The 19,182-nt window shown below is 37.4% G+C and overlaps 1 protein-coding gene across 5 annotated transcripts; it reads left to right on the top strand.

Annotated features, from left to right (window-relative positions):
• Window positions 1-1,499: 1,499 nt before the first annotated feature.
• On the top strand, window positions 1,500-13,351 carry LOC137025078 (uncharacterized). 5 transcript variants are annotated; one of them, XM_067393104.1, is made up of 8 exons: window positions 1,500-1,972; window positions 3,188-3,254; window positions 3,519-3,569; window positions 10,862-11,237; window positions 11,393-11,446; window positions 11,539-11,592; window positions 11,686-11,817; window positions 12,000-13,351. In XM_067393104.1, the coding sequence occupies exons 3-8, from the start codon at window positions 3,528-3,530 to the stop codon at window positions 12,281-12,283; spliced, it is 942 nt and encodes a 313-aa protein (XP_067249205.1). In that variant the 5' UTR covers window positions 1,500-1,972; window positions 3,188-3,254; window positions 3,519-3,527; the 3' UTR covers window positions 12,284-13,351. The 5 variants fall into 5 exon arrangements, with proteins under 5 accessions (XP_067249205.1, XP_067249202.1, XP_067249204.1 ...); XM_067393101.1 differs by having other exon boundaries at window positions 10,859-11,237; XM_067393103.1 differs by lacking the exon at window positions 1,500-1,972 and adding an exon at window positions 2,511-2,622 and having other exon boundaries at window positions 10,859-11,237.
• The last annotated feature ends 5,831 nt before the right edge of the window (window positions 13,352-19,182 follow it).

Below are 19,182 nucleotides of genomic sequence, written 5' to 3'. Positions count from 1 at the left end.
AATGAATTTTAACTTCATTTTTAAATGCTTTCTGTGCTGGATTGGTCTTAAAGGGGTGGTAGATTATGATTTAACATTTTAATCATTTGGTTTTCAGGATACTTCTCTTCTTAGCCCAGTTGCCCATAATATTTTTTTTTTCACCTTCAATGCAGGACAGGTCATTTAAGAGTTGGTCTGACAAGGGGATAAAATGTTAACTTACTAAGGCAGGTTTCTTTAGAGTCTTGCAAATAGCTTGGGAGGAAGACCTTGACAGACCACTTTCTGAAGACACATGGAACTGTATTCTCAAACAGGTCCACTCATCGTCAATGTGTGCTCAGCATTCACTTATACAGTTCAAAACAATACACAGGGCTCATATATCCAAAGTTAAACTAGCTCAAATGTTTCCTGGTACTAGCCCCATATGCAATAGATGTAAATGTGATGAGGGATCATTCATTTAATGTTCTGGACATGCCCCAAATTACAGCATTTCTGGCGATCAATATTTCACACCCTTTGAGGTATTTTCAGTGACACTCAAAAAAGAGTAAAGACTCGTAACTCCAAAACTGTAGCAAGGAGAGTCAAAAAGTTGGTATCATTTGAAAGGAATCTTTCAAGGAAATATGGTAGCAAGATCATTCTTTTTTGGTGATGTTCCTCTATATGTGAGCTGTATCTGGATCACATTTTGTGGTGATTGCATGAAGAAATCAAAAGTTACAGCATTTGGAAAAAAAGTAGGCATTTTTATTTTTTTTTTTGTTTTCTGAGAGACATTCACAAAAATTATGATTCATTACTCTAAATCTCTAGCAAAGAGTCACAAGGTAAAATTGATTAAATTTGGACATTCTCTTGCTGAGAAACTACTAACAAAGCCAAAAAATAAAAGTTTGCTCAAGGGAAATTTTAAACTCAGAAAGGAAATAAGGTAGGAGGACAGTTCTTTTTTTGGTGATGTTCCACTAAATTTGAGCTGTAACCAAGGTAGCCTTTTTGTTTATCCATTGGCACCCCCTGATGGGCATTTTTAACCCTTTAGAACCTAAAGATAAAATAGCCCGTTTTCACGTTTTTTTTTTAAATTACAAAATTCTTTTAAACAAATTACAGTTACTGACCATTAATATGTATGGTGAGTTTGTAAATATAATTTAAATAGACAAAAATAAAAAAAAAATAATTTTCTGATTTTTATTTAGAAAAAAAGAAAAATGATGATCAAAAGAATCTTAACACTTCAAACTTAAATTCAGCTATATTACATATACAAGACTTTTTGTGACACTTGGTTGCAGTTTTCATTCAGGAGAAATATTTTTCATACACGCATACATATACTACATATGCACGCATACATTTACTGCATGGACACATTATACAGATGCACACACCAAATGCGAAATGCGAGTCTCACTTAGCCTCTTCCCAAGTCCAAGGTCCAGAGAAGTAAAGACAGTAAGTAAAGAAACGGAGTAGTAAAGAAATAGTCAGTGAGACTACAGTGGTTGAACCTTAATGTTAAGAAGCGACGAGAAATAACGGCTTTATTCAACCATTTTTCCTCTTCCTTGTCAGTCTGTAACGCAGTTGGCGCATTGAACACAGTTCAGCACTTTCACGTTTACATCAGAACATGGCTCATTACATGCGTCATGGTGTTCATGTGAAGGGTTAGGTCAAGGCCGGCGTTCGGACGTGAACACGGAAGCAATTAACTGTGTTGAAGACTGACAGGGAAGAGGAAATAAAATTGAATTAAAGATGTTATTTTTGTTTTGGCGCACAAAAAGTATTCTCATCGCTTCATAACATTAAGGTTGAACCACTGCAGTCATGTCGAACGTTGTCTTTACTACTTCTCTGGACCTTAAATGTGATAATTTAGATACTTTCTATGGGAGATAAAAAACCTCTTGGATTTTATCAAAAATTTGTGTTCTGAACAAAGGTCTTACGGGTGTAGAACGACATGAAGGTGAGTAATTAATGACAGAAATGTCATTTTTGGGTGAACTAACCCTTTAAGAAATGTCCTTGGCACTTTTTCTTTTGGCTACTTGTGTTTTAAAAGACTATTTTCTTTTCTTTATATTTTCTTCTCTTTATATTTTCTTCTCTGTGTTCTGTAAAGCTGAGCAACAAAGTGCGTTATAAAGGTGATTTACAAATAAATTGAAATTAAATTGTAATATAATTTGTTTTGGATTAAAGCATCTGCCAAAAGTGTAAATGTACAAATAATTGAACTCTCTGACAGAACCTATAAGTGATTAATAATTAACAAAGATAAAAACTCATATTAGCTCATATTAGGGTACCATAAAACAAGTCAATGTCAACATTATCATTAGTGCATGAGTTCCCATAATCTAGGGCATTCTTTTACATGACAAGTAATAAATCAGGTTAATAATTACTTTTAGTGTTTTTATACACGTCATTTAAATTGACAAGTTTTGTGCATTTATTCATATTTACATCTGTTGACACAGGATCTGTTGATGCAAGTGGGGGAAAAATAACACTGAAAGGAACATTTTGTGGATTCAACAAGTTTACCTCAACATTTGTGGCATGACATCAATCACCAGAGAAAAAAACTTGTTCTTTAGTTTAAAAAAAAATGTAAGGCACTTACAATGGAAATAAATGGGACCAGCAGTAAATATTTAAACAGTTTCAATAGTATAGCCACAAAGCTTAAAAATTAGCTATTGTCACATGTTTACATATATAATGTATTTAATTTAAGTAAAGTCACTCAAACTTGCATACGGACGTACATTTTGAGGTAATCATTCCTTAAAGTAACACAGCCTGTTTTATTAAGTCAGGTCCAATAAATACTATTAAAATGTGAGATTTCAACCTGTGCCAGACAAGAGCGTTTCTAAAGGGGTGGAACGGGTATTATGAAATCACAATTATGAAAACAATATAACAAATATAATATATAAAATATAATATTGTAATTCTTTCAGCCAATAAGACCTCAGCATACAAGCTTACCACAAGACAGCATGAACAATAAAATGCAAGAAGTTTTTAATCTTGTCATGGTTCATGTTCGATATAAAAGCAGAAGAAATGGGATATTGTGTGTCTAATCTAAATCTAAAGGGCTGTAAAACATCTGATTACATCTGTTCATGGTTTCTATCTTAATCCTTGTTGTTTGTGTGCTGTTTAGTGATTGTACTCTGGAGCCGTCTCAAGGAAGTGTAGCAAAAGTTAATGGACAAGGAAGTGTACAAGAGGTTAGTAGTAAAGACGGTTTGAACCCATTAGTCTGAATAAATGACCTGTGCAGGTTTTTTGGATCTTATAGTTATGCTGCGCTTTTAATAAGGCACTACACAAAAAAAAAAAAATAGAAATTGATATCCACAATCCAATGATAGTATCTGTTGTGTGATGCCTTGTATAATATATATACCTAATATAATATATGTACAATATATGCCTTGTAGATACAGTTATATGTGTTGATGAAGCCTTATGTTTTAAAATAATGCTCTCAGACTCTGAGGATGACCGTCCAGGTCATCTGTGATGCAGAACTGGTGTTACAGGTTCGTTTTGTTTATTATTTTTTTATATGTGCTTGAGTCATGGAATTTGTAAACTTTTACATTTGTGCATAATGATCTCTTATTTGTAGTAAATACATGGAAGCGTATGTGCCTGTAACCACTGAAGAAGATGATGAGCTTGTAATCACAGCACACGGTCTTCACAGTACTGATAGAGTAAGCTACAAAAGTATGTTGATTGGAGATTACAAGTCTAAAAACCTCTTTAGGGTACAAAGTAGTTTAACAGCTTCTGATATTATTTCAAATCTGGCCCTTGTTATCGATCGAAAACATCTCAGCAGATTCAACATAAGGTAAAATGTGTGGGATGGGGAAGTCAGATGATTTAAATGTGTCTCATACTCAGAATTCAATGACATGTTTGTGAAGTTACATGATTATTATTATTTCACTTTAAATTTCGATAAGGAAAACATTTGTCAACAGTAAACAGTCTTATATTGATGTCCATTAAAGCAATACTATGTAAACAATAAAAATACAGCCACTGTGTCCAAAAGTGGCAATTATGGGATAACAGACACAACAATGCATCATGTTCTATAAGATCATCATGTTTTTTAGGGTGATCCAGGGGATTAAAACGTACAGTATAGCCTATCTTTCAGACCTTACTCCACTAGGTCTGAAATATATATTGCACGTTTTAATCCCCTGGATCACCCTAAAAAACATTATCTTAACTTTATTAATTATTAATTTACTATTAATAGTAAATGCGTAAAGGTATATAAAATGGAAATAGTCAAAGTAGGCTAACTATGTTACCTCAAATGTGTACTTAATGGTTGGATTCCACAACTGATAATATAAAACATGTAAATGACAATACAACACTTACTGTCGGTGTCATAATATTTACTAATGACTTTATTTGAGATTTTCTATTGCGCTTCTGATTTGGGTGCGAGATCCTCCAATTTTGGGTGCGCAAGAGGTGATGGATTCAATTGTCCAGTTGGCATTTTCACCACAAAATGGAGTCCGTGTTACGGAAGCGCCACCTAGTGGGTGTTATCAAAAAAGCATTTGCAAAAAAGTTTCGCCTCTTGGCTTCTGTGCTCTGCCTTACGTAAACCTCACCCTGATGTGTCTGCATCAGGTCAGTAAAAAGTAGACATGTGTGTTCTTCCTACAGTACGTAGTCAACCACAATGCCTATTACTGCAATGTGTAATGTTGCCGCGAAGCCGCAGCGTTAAATGTGACACTTGTCGCAAAATCACCACCAGGTGGCACAAAGGGACGGTTTGCAACAATGCATAAGGCTGCTGTGACATTTGTACTTTTAAATAAATAAATAAAATTACTGATAGTAATAATAATAATAATAATATTTAATCTTGGTTAATTATCACGTAAGTGTTTAATGTTCCAGCTATTTGACTACTGTTACAGTGAAATATTACAGTGATGGAGACAAATGCTTGAAACTACATTTGATAATTCACTGATGTATTTCGACAGGTCAGACATTGAAACATTTATTCCTGTACAACACAGAGCTCTTTGCATAACATGCAGAAAAAGTGTTCATTAATTAAGAAATTGTTGATCATATTTATTATTAAACCATTTCTTTGTAAATGAATTAAGAAATTGTTGATCACTTTTTATTAAAATTTTCCTTGGTAAATGAATTGAGAACCTGTTGATCACTTTTTATTAAATTTTTTTGTGTAAAATGAAGAAACAAAAAAAAAAGTCTAAAAGAAAGGTACAATTCAACTACAGAGGAATTAAAACACAGGGACGAAATATCCCAATCAAACACCCTCATGTTTCGAATGATTATTAAAACATGCAAGTTTATTTTCCCCCCACATTTCAGCACGGGGCTCTGAAACTGGCCCAAACATTTTCAACACGGGCCTACATAAAGTCCTGGGACAGTTAAACTTATTAATTATTACAGGTTTGAACAGAGAGAGCAGTGTTTGTATTCACTCTGTCTGGAATGTAGAATTAAGACGACACAGCATCAGTAAATGAAAAGTTAATAATATGAACATACTTTGGTCCAGTAGTGGCCTAATTGTTAGAGAGTCGGACTTGTAACCCAAAGGTTGCGGGTTTGCCCACTGCTCCGGGTCTGTGTTCACGGTGTGTATGTGTGTTTGTTCTCTGATCACTGTGTGTGTACTTGGATGGGATAAATGCAGAGCACAAATTCAGAGTATGGAACAACATCCTTAGCTACACATCACGTCACAAAATGAAGAGCGTTCTCGCAGACACGATGGTTCCTGCTGGAAAAGAGATCTTCTTTTCTGGGCATTTCGTGGAAAGTTCATTCATTGTCGAGTGGTAGAGCGTTGAACAGAAACATCAATGACATAGATTCAAATCCTGAACAAACATGTTTACTGAGATGTGTGTGTAAAACAGTTCTCTAAAATAAATAAATAAAAATAATGTTTATAGCGTTCGTTAACCTGAAAGTTTTTTAAACACGATTGGAAGGATCCCAGGATCCCTGTGGAATTTAGGCTAATTATTGGGTTGAAAATGTTGTTCATACAGAGTGTGACAAAGAACAATGAGTAGGTCTATACTTTGCGTGGGAAAAGCTGGTAATAGTAAAACATCAATGTAAGTAAATCTGATCAAGCAATGCATCTTAATTCTGTTTGTGATTTTTAAAAATGTTATGGATAGTATTTATTTTATCTCCACATGGCGCAGTTGACTGCTACTTGCGAAAACAAGCTGTGATATGTCCACTCCATAACATGTGAATCTATGGTTATAGCACCACTTAGCGGTCAACAGCAGAAATTAAATGAACCGTGACAGAACCCGCGGCAATAAAAAATGTGGAGTAGTGTATCAAATTAGAGTATAAATCCTTAAACACTCAGGAGTCTGAGGTATCGCCGGCGATACCACCTCAGTTTTTTTCTTACCAGTGTGAAAGAGACTCAAAATACTCCGTCAATGTTGCACATACAATTAAGAGTTATACACCATTTTAATCTGTGGAATATCTTATTGTATTTGTGTACACTCAGAGTAAAAACAAAATGTTATGCTTTTTGTAAAATAAAGAAAACTAACATGATGCGTGATCTCTCGTCTCCCTCTGAATGAAGTCCAATCTAATAGTTCTCAGAAAATGAATACTTAGTGTAACTTAGTGAATACTAATGACAAAAAAATGAGACTTATGTCTAAAAAAACGTTAAAATGTCAGGTTTTAAATCGTGTAAGTCAAATCGAAAACAAAAATTCTCTGTTTATGTAATTTGTATGAAAAGAGACATGTCAGAAGTCCGTGATTCAGCTCATTGGACAAAAAAAACCTATCACGATTTCTTGATTTTTTTTTTTTTCGATTTCGATTTTATTCACGATTTTGACACAAACAGACATGCTTTACAGTTATAAATGCATTCTGTGTGAATTTGAAACATATTTCCAAAGGAAACCAATTAGAGCTTTATCGGAAAGTTAACACGTCTCTAGAACAGACAAATGGCCTAAATAAATAATTAAATATATATCTATCTATATATATATATCTATATATATATATATATATATATATATATATTAACGTGGGTAATCAAAACAAAAACAAAAAAACAACCCAGACTAAAGTCTCCAAAATAACTACAAATTAGAACAGTAGCAGAATCTAGCTGCTTTAAATGTTTAAAGGTTTTCTGCTAAGAAAACAAGCATGTCCACCATTTCTGGTTTCAAGCATGAACGTTGGCATGTCACCACATTCCCTCCAGTGCTAAACACCCTCTCAGATGGTGAGCTTGTAGCTGGAATGCACAGATATTTTTGAGCAAGCTTGCTCAATCTTGGGAAGTTAATTTGATGTAGTTTCCACCACTGAAGAGGATCTTCCTCACTGTCGATAGAGGGAGTAAGCAGGTAGCTGTTCATCTCAGAGGCAATGGCTTCTTCAAGCTGCAGAGATGCTGGCATGGCTGAGACAGTCTTAAAAAAGCTTCCCAGAGACTTCTTTGTTTTTTTTGCTGATGAAGGTAGGTCTGTGTCTACATTCTGTCTCCCTGTGGTGCTCTCAGAATTCACTGCATCCTATGCGAACAAACATAACAGAAAAATATTAAACCATAATTATACATATTGACCTGTGACATTACCAGTCAATTTACCCATACACCAACTCACCTTCTGTGATACTTCTTTCATATCAGACATCACCATGGCCCTGATGTTTGGAAGTTTGTCTACAGCAATGTAATTTGTCTTGAATCTTGGATCTAGGAATGACGCCATATCCAGCAGTTCTTGTGTATCTTCATCATCATAATTTTTATTAAGGTACTCAAGAATTTTGGATTTTATTGTGTTGGTCAGGTCAGAATCCTCATCATTCACAGCCAGTATCTTTGTGCTGAACAGATGAAGAACTGGCTACAGATATGACACGCTGACATAGTCCTCGCCAGAGAGGGCATCTGTAAACTCCTGCAGGGGTCTCAGAGCCTTGCTCACAGATTCAAGGACATCTGTGTCCTGCCATTGTGGAACCAGGTGTCTTGTTTTGCGATCAGCTAAAAGGATATGAGACAGAGCCTTCTGTTGTTCCAAAACTCGTTCTATCATTCGTTGCCTTGAGCCCCACCTTGTTGGACACGCTGTTATGAGTGCATGCTTTGGAAGCTGAAGTTCTTCCTGGGCTTCAGTTAATGCCACCTTCTTCTTTCAACTATGAGAAAAATGCCCAACCAACTTTTTGCACAAACCTGTGGCTCTGGAAATGCGAGAGTCATCCTTAACTGCATTTTCTAAAAGAAATAAATAAGACAAAGTGCATTTAAATAAAAAGCATTATCATTTAAATGAAAAACATCTTATACTGTACCAAACCTTTAAATAAGAGAAAACTGTGAAGTTATACACAAAAAGGATTACATTTGAATATACAAAAACCAAATACATTTGAAATTGCTGTTAAAACTAACTTTTTGTTCTATTTATTACTAATAATGATTACAATACTGATTACATTACTAATGATGATTGCAATTCAGTGTTTCCCACAGACCTGCACTCTATTTGTTGCGGCATATATTAGCAAGTTAATTCTCTACCAGCGTGAGGCGCTGTTGGGGTGGTAGAGATCGATTTTCCCTGGTAACGCTGTAAACAAAGCAGTGCAAAGCTCTCAAACGCGGACATCCCACATTTTCTGAACGCAGTCGGTTTCCTTTAGAAATATAGTGATATAAAAACACCCGCGCCAGGTTTGATTTTGAAACGTGTAGTGCTCATGTTTATTCAATGAAGTCAAAGCCTTTACCAAAATCTATTTGTGGCGGTCAGTTTTGATATTGTGGCGGGCGCCACAAATAAAACAATATATGGGAAACACTGCAATTATTTAGGGCTGTGTAGAATACAATAGTACCACATACTGTAGTAGTCTGAACATGGATCCTATTTCAATAACTTAATTACAATTTTACAAGCTATTACAATGACTAAAGATTTCTAAAAATATACATTTTATGTGAATTAAATTTTTCACAAACGAAAACAAGCAGGATAAATGATCAGATGACTACTGATTTTCCATTAATACACTAAATTTTCATATTTTAAAGGAACCTGTATATGTAATGAAACTTACCGATTGCAAGATGCAGTCTATGTCCAAAGCATTGTAATCTTGTCCATTTGTTTAGAGTGACAGCCTTCACAATGTTCGATCCGTTGTCAGTGGTGATTGACACTTGCTGCTCCTCACAAAGTCCCCAGGAAGCCAGAGCATCTCTCAAACCCTGAGACAGATTCTCTCCAGTGTGGTCTTCAGGGAAATATGACGTTTGCAAGCATCGGCTTTTCATTTCGAAATCGGCATTAATAAAGTGCACCGTTAAACTTAAGTAAGGCTCCGATGTTCTGCTTGACCACATATCTGAAGTAGTTGCGTAGTATTTCACTTGTTTTAACTCCGATTCAACACTGGCCTTGCATTTGGAATACATCTCAGGGATGGCAACTCTTGAAAAATAACTTCGCGATGGCAGCTGATATCTCTTATCAAGGGTCTGTATCATTTTTTGGAAGCCGTCTTTACTGACGATATTTGCGGGCACCATATCTTTGCATAAATGATACGTGACAGCGTCGGTTATTTCTTTATGCCTTTTTGAACTTCTGTCGTATGGTGTGCAGCTCGCAAATGCCTGCATTATCGTTTTTTGTTCCGAATGAGTTTGGGATGTACTTTGGTTCGTGTCCAGGGATTTTTTTGCCATGCACTGGTTATAAAACTCTTTGTGGCGCTGCCTCAGGTGTTGAAATAGATTTGTTGTGTTACCCTGTTTTGCCGCAATGACAGATTGACAGGTCTTGCAAATTACCTGGCTCTGTGATAAGTCATCTCTCCTGTATCCAAAGTAATCCCACACCACAGATGTTGATTTTTTTTTGGGCACCAAGTCCTTATCCTGTCCTGAACTCATCTTCCCTGTTTCTGTTGAATATCTGTCATTATGCCCGGTCTGTTCTGTTCTCGCGCTCAATTTAGGCGCGCTGCATTCTGATTGGTTCGGAGGTTGGGGCCGGGAGCGCGGAAAGAATCGTGCTATGAAGCGATTTAGAAATCGCGCATGCTCAAATCGCGATTTTATTACGATTTCGATTAATCGCACAGCCCTAATGAGAATCCATCAATATTTCTCCAAATGTGCATGCTTTTAAGCTAAAAGCCTATATGAAATGCCATAGAGGTAACATGAATGTTCAGACACTTTGCATCACAGAAATATATTATATTTTAAAGTATATAATAGAATACCATTATTTTAAATTGTAATAATATTTCACAGTATTGCTGTTTTTTCTGTATGTATGATATACACCATGATGAGCTTGAGACATGATCACAGAGGGTTTTTTCACAGCCTACCTGACTGAAAGAAAAAATCCTGGAATCAACCCAGGAGCTAGCGTGCAGATAAGACAATCCATTCACGTGGTTTCTGTGATTTTTCCCTTCACGTGCTATAAGCTTACCGACTGCTGAGAGAGGAATCAGAAAAAGAGATGAACTTCTACTGAGCCTGCAACATCCCTTTATGATTCATAATCAACTTTAATTACTTCTCTTTATCTGAAACAATATAGGTGATGTACAAAACAGTAAATCAGGACACTATAAAAGGAACACGAGAGGATGTGAGGATGACAGAGCAAGAGCTGGAAACAAACATCAGTGAAGAATGAAGGCTTTAGTATGTATACTGCTGCTGTTGGAAACCTTTGTGTTTGTCGCTCAGCAGAAGGTAGATGGAGGATTCAATGAGAATGAGATCAGTCAACAGATCAGCTCTGAGGACGGAAGACAGAATCCACCTCAAACAGACACTTTGAGAGCTGAAGCTTCAACTGACAGCCAACAATACTGTGATCTGGGCATCCCTGACATCCATGCAGCACTGAGAGAACTGACCGCCACCGTTACAGAGCAGAAAGAAAAGAACAGAGAACTGACCAACACCGTTACAGAGCAGAAAGAAAACATCAGAGAACTGACCGCCACCGTTACAGAGCAGAAAGAAAACATCAGAGAACTGACCGCCACCGTTACAGAGCAGAAAGCAAACATCAGAGCTTTAGAGATGCAACTCAGGGATGAGATGAACAAGAAAAATTATGGTACCTCACCAAAACATTCACTCTTATCAATGATCCTCAAAGTAAAACAAATGTAAATGTTAGTGTAAAGTTGAGTGTATACTGTGTAAATTGTTTTTATCTATTACAATTAGTAGTATGAATGTCATGTCAACAGAATCTGTATTCCTTTACAGGAATTTCCAATCTTATTCTGAGTCAAGTGGAGGAGTTGAGAAAGGAAAATAGAGGTGAAAGTGTGCTTGAATGATAAATTCCATCTATACATTTTCAGCATAATTCAGTAATATTATCATTTAACAGAATCTTTATTCCTTCACAGATATTTCAAATCTTACTCAGAGTCAAGTGGAGGAGTTGAGAAAGGAAAATAGAGGTGAAAGTGTGCCTGAATTATGTTAAAATCAGTGTGTACATACTAAGCATAAGAACAACAAACCACAATTTTGCTTATGTCTTTAAACAACAGACAGAGAAATAGCCTTTTCAGCTGCACTGATGCAATCTGGCAGTGGATATGTTGGTCCTTTTACCACTGACATCACACTAACCTACAAGAATGTCTTCACAAACATTGGGAACGCCTACAACCCAGTTACAGGTAATTATCAATGAAATGGAGTCATAAACCCTTCTGCTCCATTCAGACCTCACTGCAGTTGTGTAATGTGTATAAGAGAATTAAATGTTCTGCCATCTTTCTAAACTATTACACAGTGTGTTTGGTAATTGAGCAATCATACAGGAAACAGCTGATTCTGTATCTCTTGTTATTTGATTCAGGTATTTTCACAGCCCCACTGAAAGGAGCGTATATGTTCAGAATCTCTGTATATGGTCATGGTGGAACTCCAGCAACTGCAGCCATTTTTAAGAATGAAGAGCACATGGTCTTAGCACATGATAGTCAGGCTCAGGGTGCATTAGCCGCCTCAAATGGATTTGTGTTGATCCTGGAAGTTGGAGATGTTGTATATGTGAGACTTTGGTCTGGCAGGAGAATATTTGAAAATAGCAAGGAGAACCACAACACTTTCAGTGGTTTCCTACTGTTTCCTTTAAGATAACAAGAGCTTTGCAGAATGTAATTCCGAACCTTCGGCATATAATTTAAGATTAAAATCATGAAGAATCATTAACATATGAACCTGTATTAATAAGGACTGTGTGTTTGAAGTTTGCAATAGATTACTGTATAAAAGTCTGAGCTGTCTATATGTAACTGTATAAAGTGTTTCAGAATGAAGGCTTTAGCATGTCTACTGCTGCTGTTGGAAACCTTTGTGTTTGTTGTTCAGCAGCAGGTAGATGGAGGACTCAATGAGAATGAGATCAGTCAACAGATCAGAGTTGTTGTGTAACCCATTGTTGCGGATAATTTACGTAGCGTCATCTAGTGTGAACACCACAACAACTTAAATACTCTACAGAAAGTCTAGTCTGAACAGCACAGTGATCTGCCCAACGTTTAAAGTCCTGTAGTGTGAACTAGGCATTACTCACAACGAACTTAACCTGGATGAAAGCAGAGCTCCATTGTCAAATATCAAAAGAAACATTGTCATGGCTTTCAAGGTAGAAACATCTATTCATGTTAAATTAAAGTAATACTTTTTGTATGTGCTTTATAACAGGGCATCAACAAGGTGCAGGATTGTTTTGCACAATTTTAAACATCCCCAAAAGCTCTGCAGTCACAACGCGGTAGCTAATTTCCACACATCTGAACTATATAAGAAAAAACTAAACAATTACACTTGCAACATATGCATACTTGCATATCTGCAGAATACACATACTTTCTACATAAAATAAGCCTAAATTACAAGATTACAAACCCAATTAAGGATAGTAAGAGTCATTTTCAAGTACAAATATAAAACATTTGTTTTATTAAAAGTTAAAAAAAGTTTTTAAAAAAGTTGTAATTTCTGTATACAGTATAAACAGCTTGTGAATATGAAAATATTAAATACAATTATACAATGTTAAAATATTTGCTAAATAACCTGGTTGTATTGTTTTATTTTTGTAATGTTTTTTTAAAATCATAATTTTGTTATAATATTGCTTTGAACTGCTTGCTACAACCCCAATTGGGATATTTTATAAAATGCAATAAAATTAAGAATCATTTGTTCATTCTCTTTAACCTTTATTTTACTGAGAAAAAATACAAATAAAAAGATTTTCAATGTTTTCACTGGCCAAATTTTATTTTATTTTGTAAATATAAACCAATTTTGATTTTTATGGCTGCAACTCACTGTTGTAGCACGTGCAGAATGAGGCCTGGCATTGTCTTGCTTCCCAGGAAGGATGTCATCTTGATGGCAGTATGGTACCTTCACACATATACAAGTGACTCATGCCGTTTGCACTGATGCACCCCCATAACATGACAGATGTGCTCTTTTGCACCTGTCACTGATGAAAGTCTTGGATGGTTTCTTTCATCTTTGGCACTGAGAACTCATTGTCTGTTTTTTCCCAAAAACAACATTTCACAAGTTCACACTTACAAATAATCAGATACAGTAAATCGTATGCGTATTTGGCATGCTGTCCGAGGAGAGGGCTCTGAGCTTGGTATTTGGCCTGAACCCAGAATACATGTATAGGTATGTTGATTGCTGATTGCTGGTTGAAATGATGTGACGATTAGTCAGATCATTTGAATGCATTTCTCCCAAACTTTGTTAATAAAGAGTTCACACTTACAAATAATCAGATAGTAAATAGAGCTCTGTATTTGGCCAGAGCCCAGAGTACTCCCCCCAAATAGTTGCAACTAATGTAGTACAGCAGCCAGAAATTACGTTGATAACCCAAAAACTTGCAGGTGAGCTACTGCTGGAGCTGAGTTGAGAATGTTTATGCAATGTATTATAGAGTTGCAAGCTTGGGGGCGGGGAGCGCGAACATTTAAAGGGGACACGCACTGAATCTGCACATTTTTAATTATACCCCAAAATAGGTAGTTAAAAAATGTAATAATAAAAAATCTATGGGGTATTTTGAGCTGAAACTTCACAGACACATTCAGGGGACACCTTAGACTTCTATTACATCTTGTAAAAAAGGGTTCTAGGGCACCTTTAAGAAGAAGAAAACACACAAGTGACACTTTATGATTTATAAGCCGTTTTCCTCATGGGGACCGATATTTTCTTATCCATTTTTACTATCCATTGGACATTTGGTCTCCACATCAAAAGGAATATCTGGAACACACAAACAAATACTATAGATTTTATACATTCTCTGCAGTTTCACACCTTGTATGTATTCCTGTGTGTTGGAATATTGCTTTTGGAAAGCTGAACATCAGTTCACTGGAATTTTTATCCTCAGTCCATTATCAGTTTATGTGGGTTTATATAATCTTTCAAAATGCTGTTTATCTTAGAGTCGGCATGAAGCGGAAGTTGCAATTGTCTTTTCTTCTCTACTGTGACATCTATCCGAGTGAAACGCCACCTGAAATGAGAGAGTGGGACTTGATTTCGTAATTTGGGAATTGATTGGATCGTTGGAAGTTGGGCGTTGCTAACAAAATGGAGGCAGATCTGAATGCCCATTTGGGGATTTCTCTCCACCGGACTTCCTGTGAGCACCCTAACGTTACTGTAAGAACTTTATTTATTGAGGATGACGAGGACGGTCAATGCCACTATACGGTGAGAGAGCTTGCAAGAGAGACTGACTGACTGACAGTGTTTGTCCGTTGGTGCGGAGTGAGCGTTTTCGGTTCATTCCTATGGAGGTTGAGCCTCACGCTCGCCTTCCATATGAATGAATCTAAAAATGCTCTGGTCTCTTGCTCTGCTCCCGTGGACACGCAGCCTGACTGTGTCCTCCACCAGGTTCATTTCAATGTTGACTGGCATCAGCGGTGGTTAATTCATTGATCTCTATAAAGTGAAGCATAAGTTTACCCCAGCGACGGCATTTACCCCTTACGTCACTGGATCTGCTGGCAGTTCCAGATAGCTCCGCCCTCACGCCATAGCATGTGACAGGAAGAGACAATGAATCGTTTTGAGAGGGAGAGCTGGGCTGTGTCCAAAATCGCCTTCCATACCCTTAAATTTGAAACTGTTTTTGCACTATTTGAAAGGACAGCCATTTGTTAACTATTTATTTATTTACACAGTCATTCTTTGTTTGACATGAATCAGTGTGTGTTCAGGGTTTGATCTGAAGCTTTTACTGCAGGTCTTTTTAACAGCCTGAATGTCATTTTTGCAGTAACACTATTTTTTATGGTCCCTTTTGAACATTCTGTTGACTATAAGTAACTTTGCAACTACATCTCAGTTTATTCTAACATAATCCTGCCAGTTTGCTAATACTTTACTGACACTCTAATGAGAGTTATTAGACATGCAGGTGCAATATTACTTATACTCAACAGAATATGTTAAAGGGACCATCAAAATAAAATCTAAATAAACCATTTTTGCTTCTATATGTGTCAAAAAATACACTTTGGTTATTGATTTACTACTATATACTTTATTGTGGTTTACACACCCTGGCAGCACCTATGATGAAGCAAAACAAATAAAAAAGTCCAGAACCTGGGCCATATCCAGATCACAATCTTTGTTGCATTAATTTCCTGTTATCACATTGCTTTGAAACAATCTATTGTAAAAAGTGCTATATAAATAAAGGTGAATTGACAGGAAAATATAGGATTTAATCTGAACACTAGGATAATGAAAGTTACAATCACTTTAGCTTTCAACATTATCAGTGGTAAAAGTAAAGATTCTCAAAGCTTTTAAAGCAGACAAAGTTATTTATTAAGTTACATGTTTCAAAATAGAGACAAAGAATGGAAAAGCATACTTTATAGAAAAACTTAGTTGTAACAAATAATGCACTGCTGTGAAGGATCCCCATACGGAAATGTAATATATGCAGGGGTGCACATTAGAGGTACGCAGGTACGCATGCGCGGTAAAAATAAACTATGCGTAGCAGAAAACATGGAGGGAAGCGCTTTTGAGTACCGGTTCACAGGGATACGTTTACTTACTGGAGTAGGATTTTTCTCCATCTCTGGTAAGATAGCAATCATGATAATATGTGTGTTCTTTAATTATTAGGTGTGCAACGGATCGCAGTTAATCCGTGATCCATACGGATAAGGTCCAACGGTTCGGCACGCATGTGATTCGCGGATTAACTGCTATATTTAACCATCATAGAGTGAAAGTTTGTAATTTGGAGGTGTTTTGTCTCGCCAATTAACACATTCAAACGACTTTAAAAGCGGAAGAAGAGGCGAAAATCGGGACTCGCGAACTGTAATCTGTGCGCACAGCCCCCCGAAACGCGCGCATGATGAGAGTCAGACAGCGCTCGAACACCGAATTAATTCCGCTTTCGCGTTTACTTGCGCTTGAAAGGAAACATACACACAAAATTATGTCAAAATACCTGTCTCGGCAAGTATTCTCTCGGTTATGTCATAAGCAAGGCCGGACTTACCATTGGGCTTGACTGGGCTCAAGCCCATGGGCCCCGCCCAATAGGGGGCCCCGCCCATTTACGTTAGATTTTTTCAATAATATGTCAGTCATTTAATTTTTCATTTAAAGTTTGTTGATTGGACTAGCATTGTTACCTGGTCCTGCCCTGCAATGAAAATTTTAATTTAATTAGCTAAATTAAATGTCAGTCATCTTGAGGTTTGCTGATTGGTTATTGGCAGTTACGCAGTGCCTCGTTTACTGCCGTTGAAAAAACCTGTCTGCATTAGACAGTGATGTAATGGCGGACAAACGGTATCAGAGTGGCGCGCTTAAAAGAAAATTAAAGAATGAAAGACAGCAACGCAAAAAGGAAGTTATCAGTAAAATGAAAAGGATTACTGGATTTTTTACACCCATGACACCACAGCTTGATGTGCAAGCGGAGAATCCAGGGGACAACAACCCAAACCCGTTGGAAGAAACGGTTGGAGACGATTTGAATTCACGAGCAGGGGAGCCCATCAATGAATCATCATCTCTTCAGTCAGAAACAGCGACCGAACAATGTCCATCTACAGATTCTTTATCCACTGATCCTGCTCGCTGGGGTAAAATTGATGAAAGCGTGCGTGCTTATTGGGCGCGAAAAGGTCCGGAGTCCGTTCAAAATAAGGATGCTGAATGCCACTACAAACATCAGAAGAGACTGTTTTCTAAAACTCATTTCAAACGCAAGCATTTGAATGGTGAGTACTTGCCCAGAGAATGGTTGCTCTACTCACCATCCACCGGTTGTGTGTTTTGTTTTGCTTGCCGCCTTTTTGGCGAGGGTGACGGTCAATCCCTTTTTGAGTCTGGTTATAATGACTGGAAACATGCTACCAGACGCATTGCCGAGCACGAGAATAGTGACAGTCATAGAAAGGCTATGTTTAATTACATCAACAGAGCAGCAGCTGACGGAGTTATAGATTGTCAACTTAAAAAGCAGTTCGAGTCGCAATGCAATTATTGGAGTGAAGTTTTGCAAAGAGTGGTTGCAGTTGTAAAATTTCTGTCAGAGCGGGGATTGGCTTTCCGAGGCTCCAGTGAAATATTTGGTCGAGCTGACAATGGGAATTACATGGGAATCCTGGAACTGATCAGTGAATTCGACCCATTCTTGAAATCACACATACAGTTATATGGCAACGCTGGGGTAGGAACCCCCTCATATCTCTCATCAAAAACATGTGACGAATTTATCGAGCTAATGAGCAATTTCTGAAATCATTGCTGAAGTGAAAGTGACAAAGTACTTTTCCATTTGCATCGATTCAACTCCCGACATGACGCACATTGATCAGCTTACATTTATTATAAGGTATGTTTCACCCGAGGGCCTCGTAGAAGAGCGATTCTTAAAATTTCTCCCTATATCTAGCCACACAGGGAAGGCACTCTGTGATGCAGTGCTCACAGTTTTACATGAGATGGACATAGATATTAGTAACTGCCGTGGACAGTGCTATGATAATGCCGCAAACATGGCAGGAGTGTACAACGGGCTGCAAGCTCACATCAAAGACATTAATCCACTAGTAGAATGGGTGCCGTGCGCCGCGCACACGCTTAATCTGGCTGGAGTTAATAGCGTGAACTGCTGCACAGAGACCGCCGATTTTTTTAACTTCATTCAGACTTTGTTCAACTTCTGCTCGAAATCCACAGCTAGATGGAAGGTGGTAACTGCAGGATTGCAGCCTAATGAAAACCACCGCATTGAGACCCTAAAATCTCTCTCTGACACCAGGTGGGCTGCGCATGCACAGGCCACCAAGGCACTGTGCAGAAATTATGCCAATATTCAAGAGTCACTGATGAACATTGCAGAAGACAGCAAACAGAACCCGACAACACAAAATGATGCTTGGTCACTGCATAAAAAAATGAACAGACTTGAGACTGCTTTTCTTTGCACTATGTGGAATTATGTTCTCCAACGCTTTCATGGGACAAGTGTTGCACTTCAAGCTGTAGACCTGGACCTGTGCAATGCTGTTGATTTGGTGAGGTCACTGCGGGAATATATTGTTGGTTTGAGAGATGAATTTGATTTGTTTGAAGACCAAGCAAAAGCGATGTCTCCCACCGTTTCAGAAACATACAAACAAGACACACAAAGACAAAGAAAACGCAAGACTCACGTGGGTGAGTCTGCAACACCTGAGGTTCACTTATCAGGAAGAGAACGGTTCTCATCTGGTGTGTTTCTAGTTGTGATGGATAGGCTGCTGGCTGAACTTGATCGCCGTTTTCAGTCCTATAATGACCTCAACAGCACTTTTGGTTTCCTGAACAACATATCTACCCTCTCTGCAGAACATCTTCATAAAAAAGCAGCAGATCTACAGAAGAGATACCACACTGACCTGGAAAATGAATTTTGCGAAGAAATCATCCAGTTCAAAGAATTCATCTGCCATGATGAGCCATCATCT

The sequence above is a fragment of the Chanodichthys erythropterus genome, chromosome 8, assembly GCF_024489055.1.
Source record: "Chanodichthys erythropterus isolate Z2021 chromosome 8, ASM2448905v1, whole genome shotgun sequence".
NCBI lineage: Eukaryota > Metazoa > Chordata > Actinopteri > Cypriniformes > Xenocyprididae > Chanodichthys > Chanodichthys erythropterus.
Note: the sequence above shows the minus strand (reverse complement) of the source record. Positions and strands in the feature narration are given on the sequence as shown.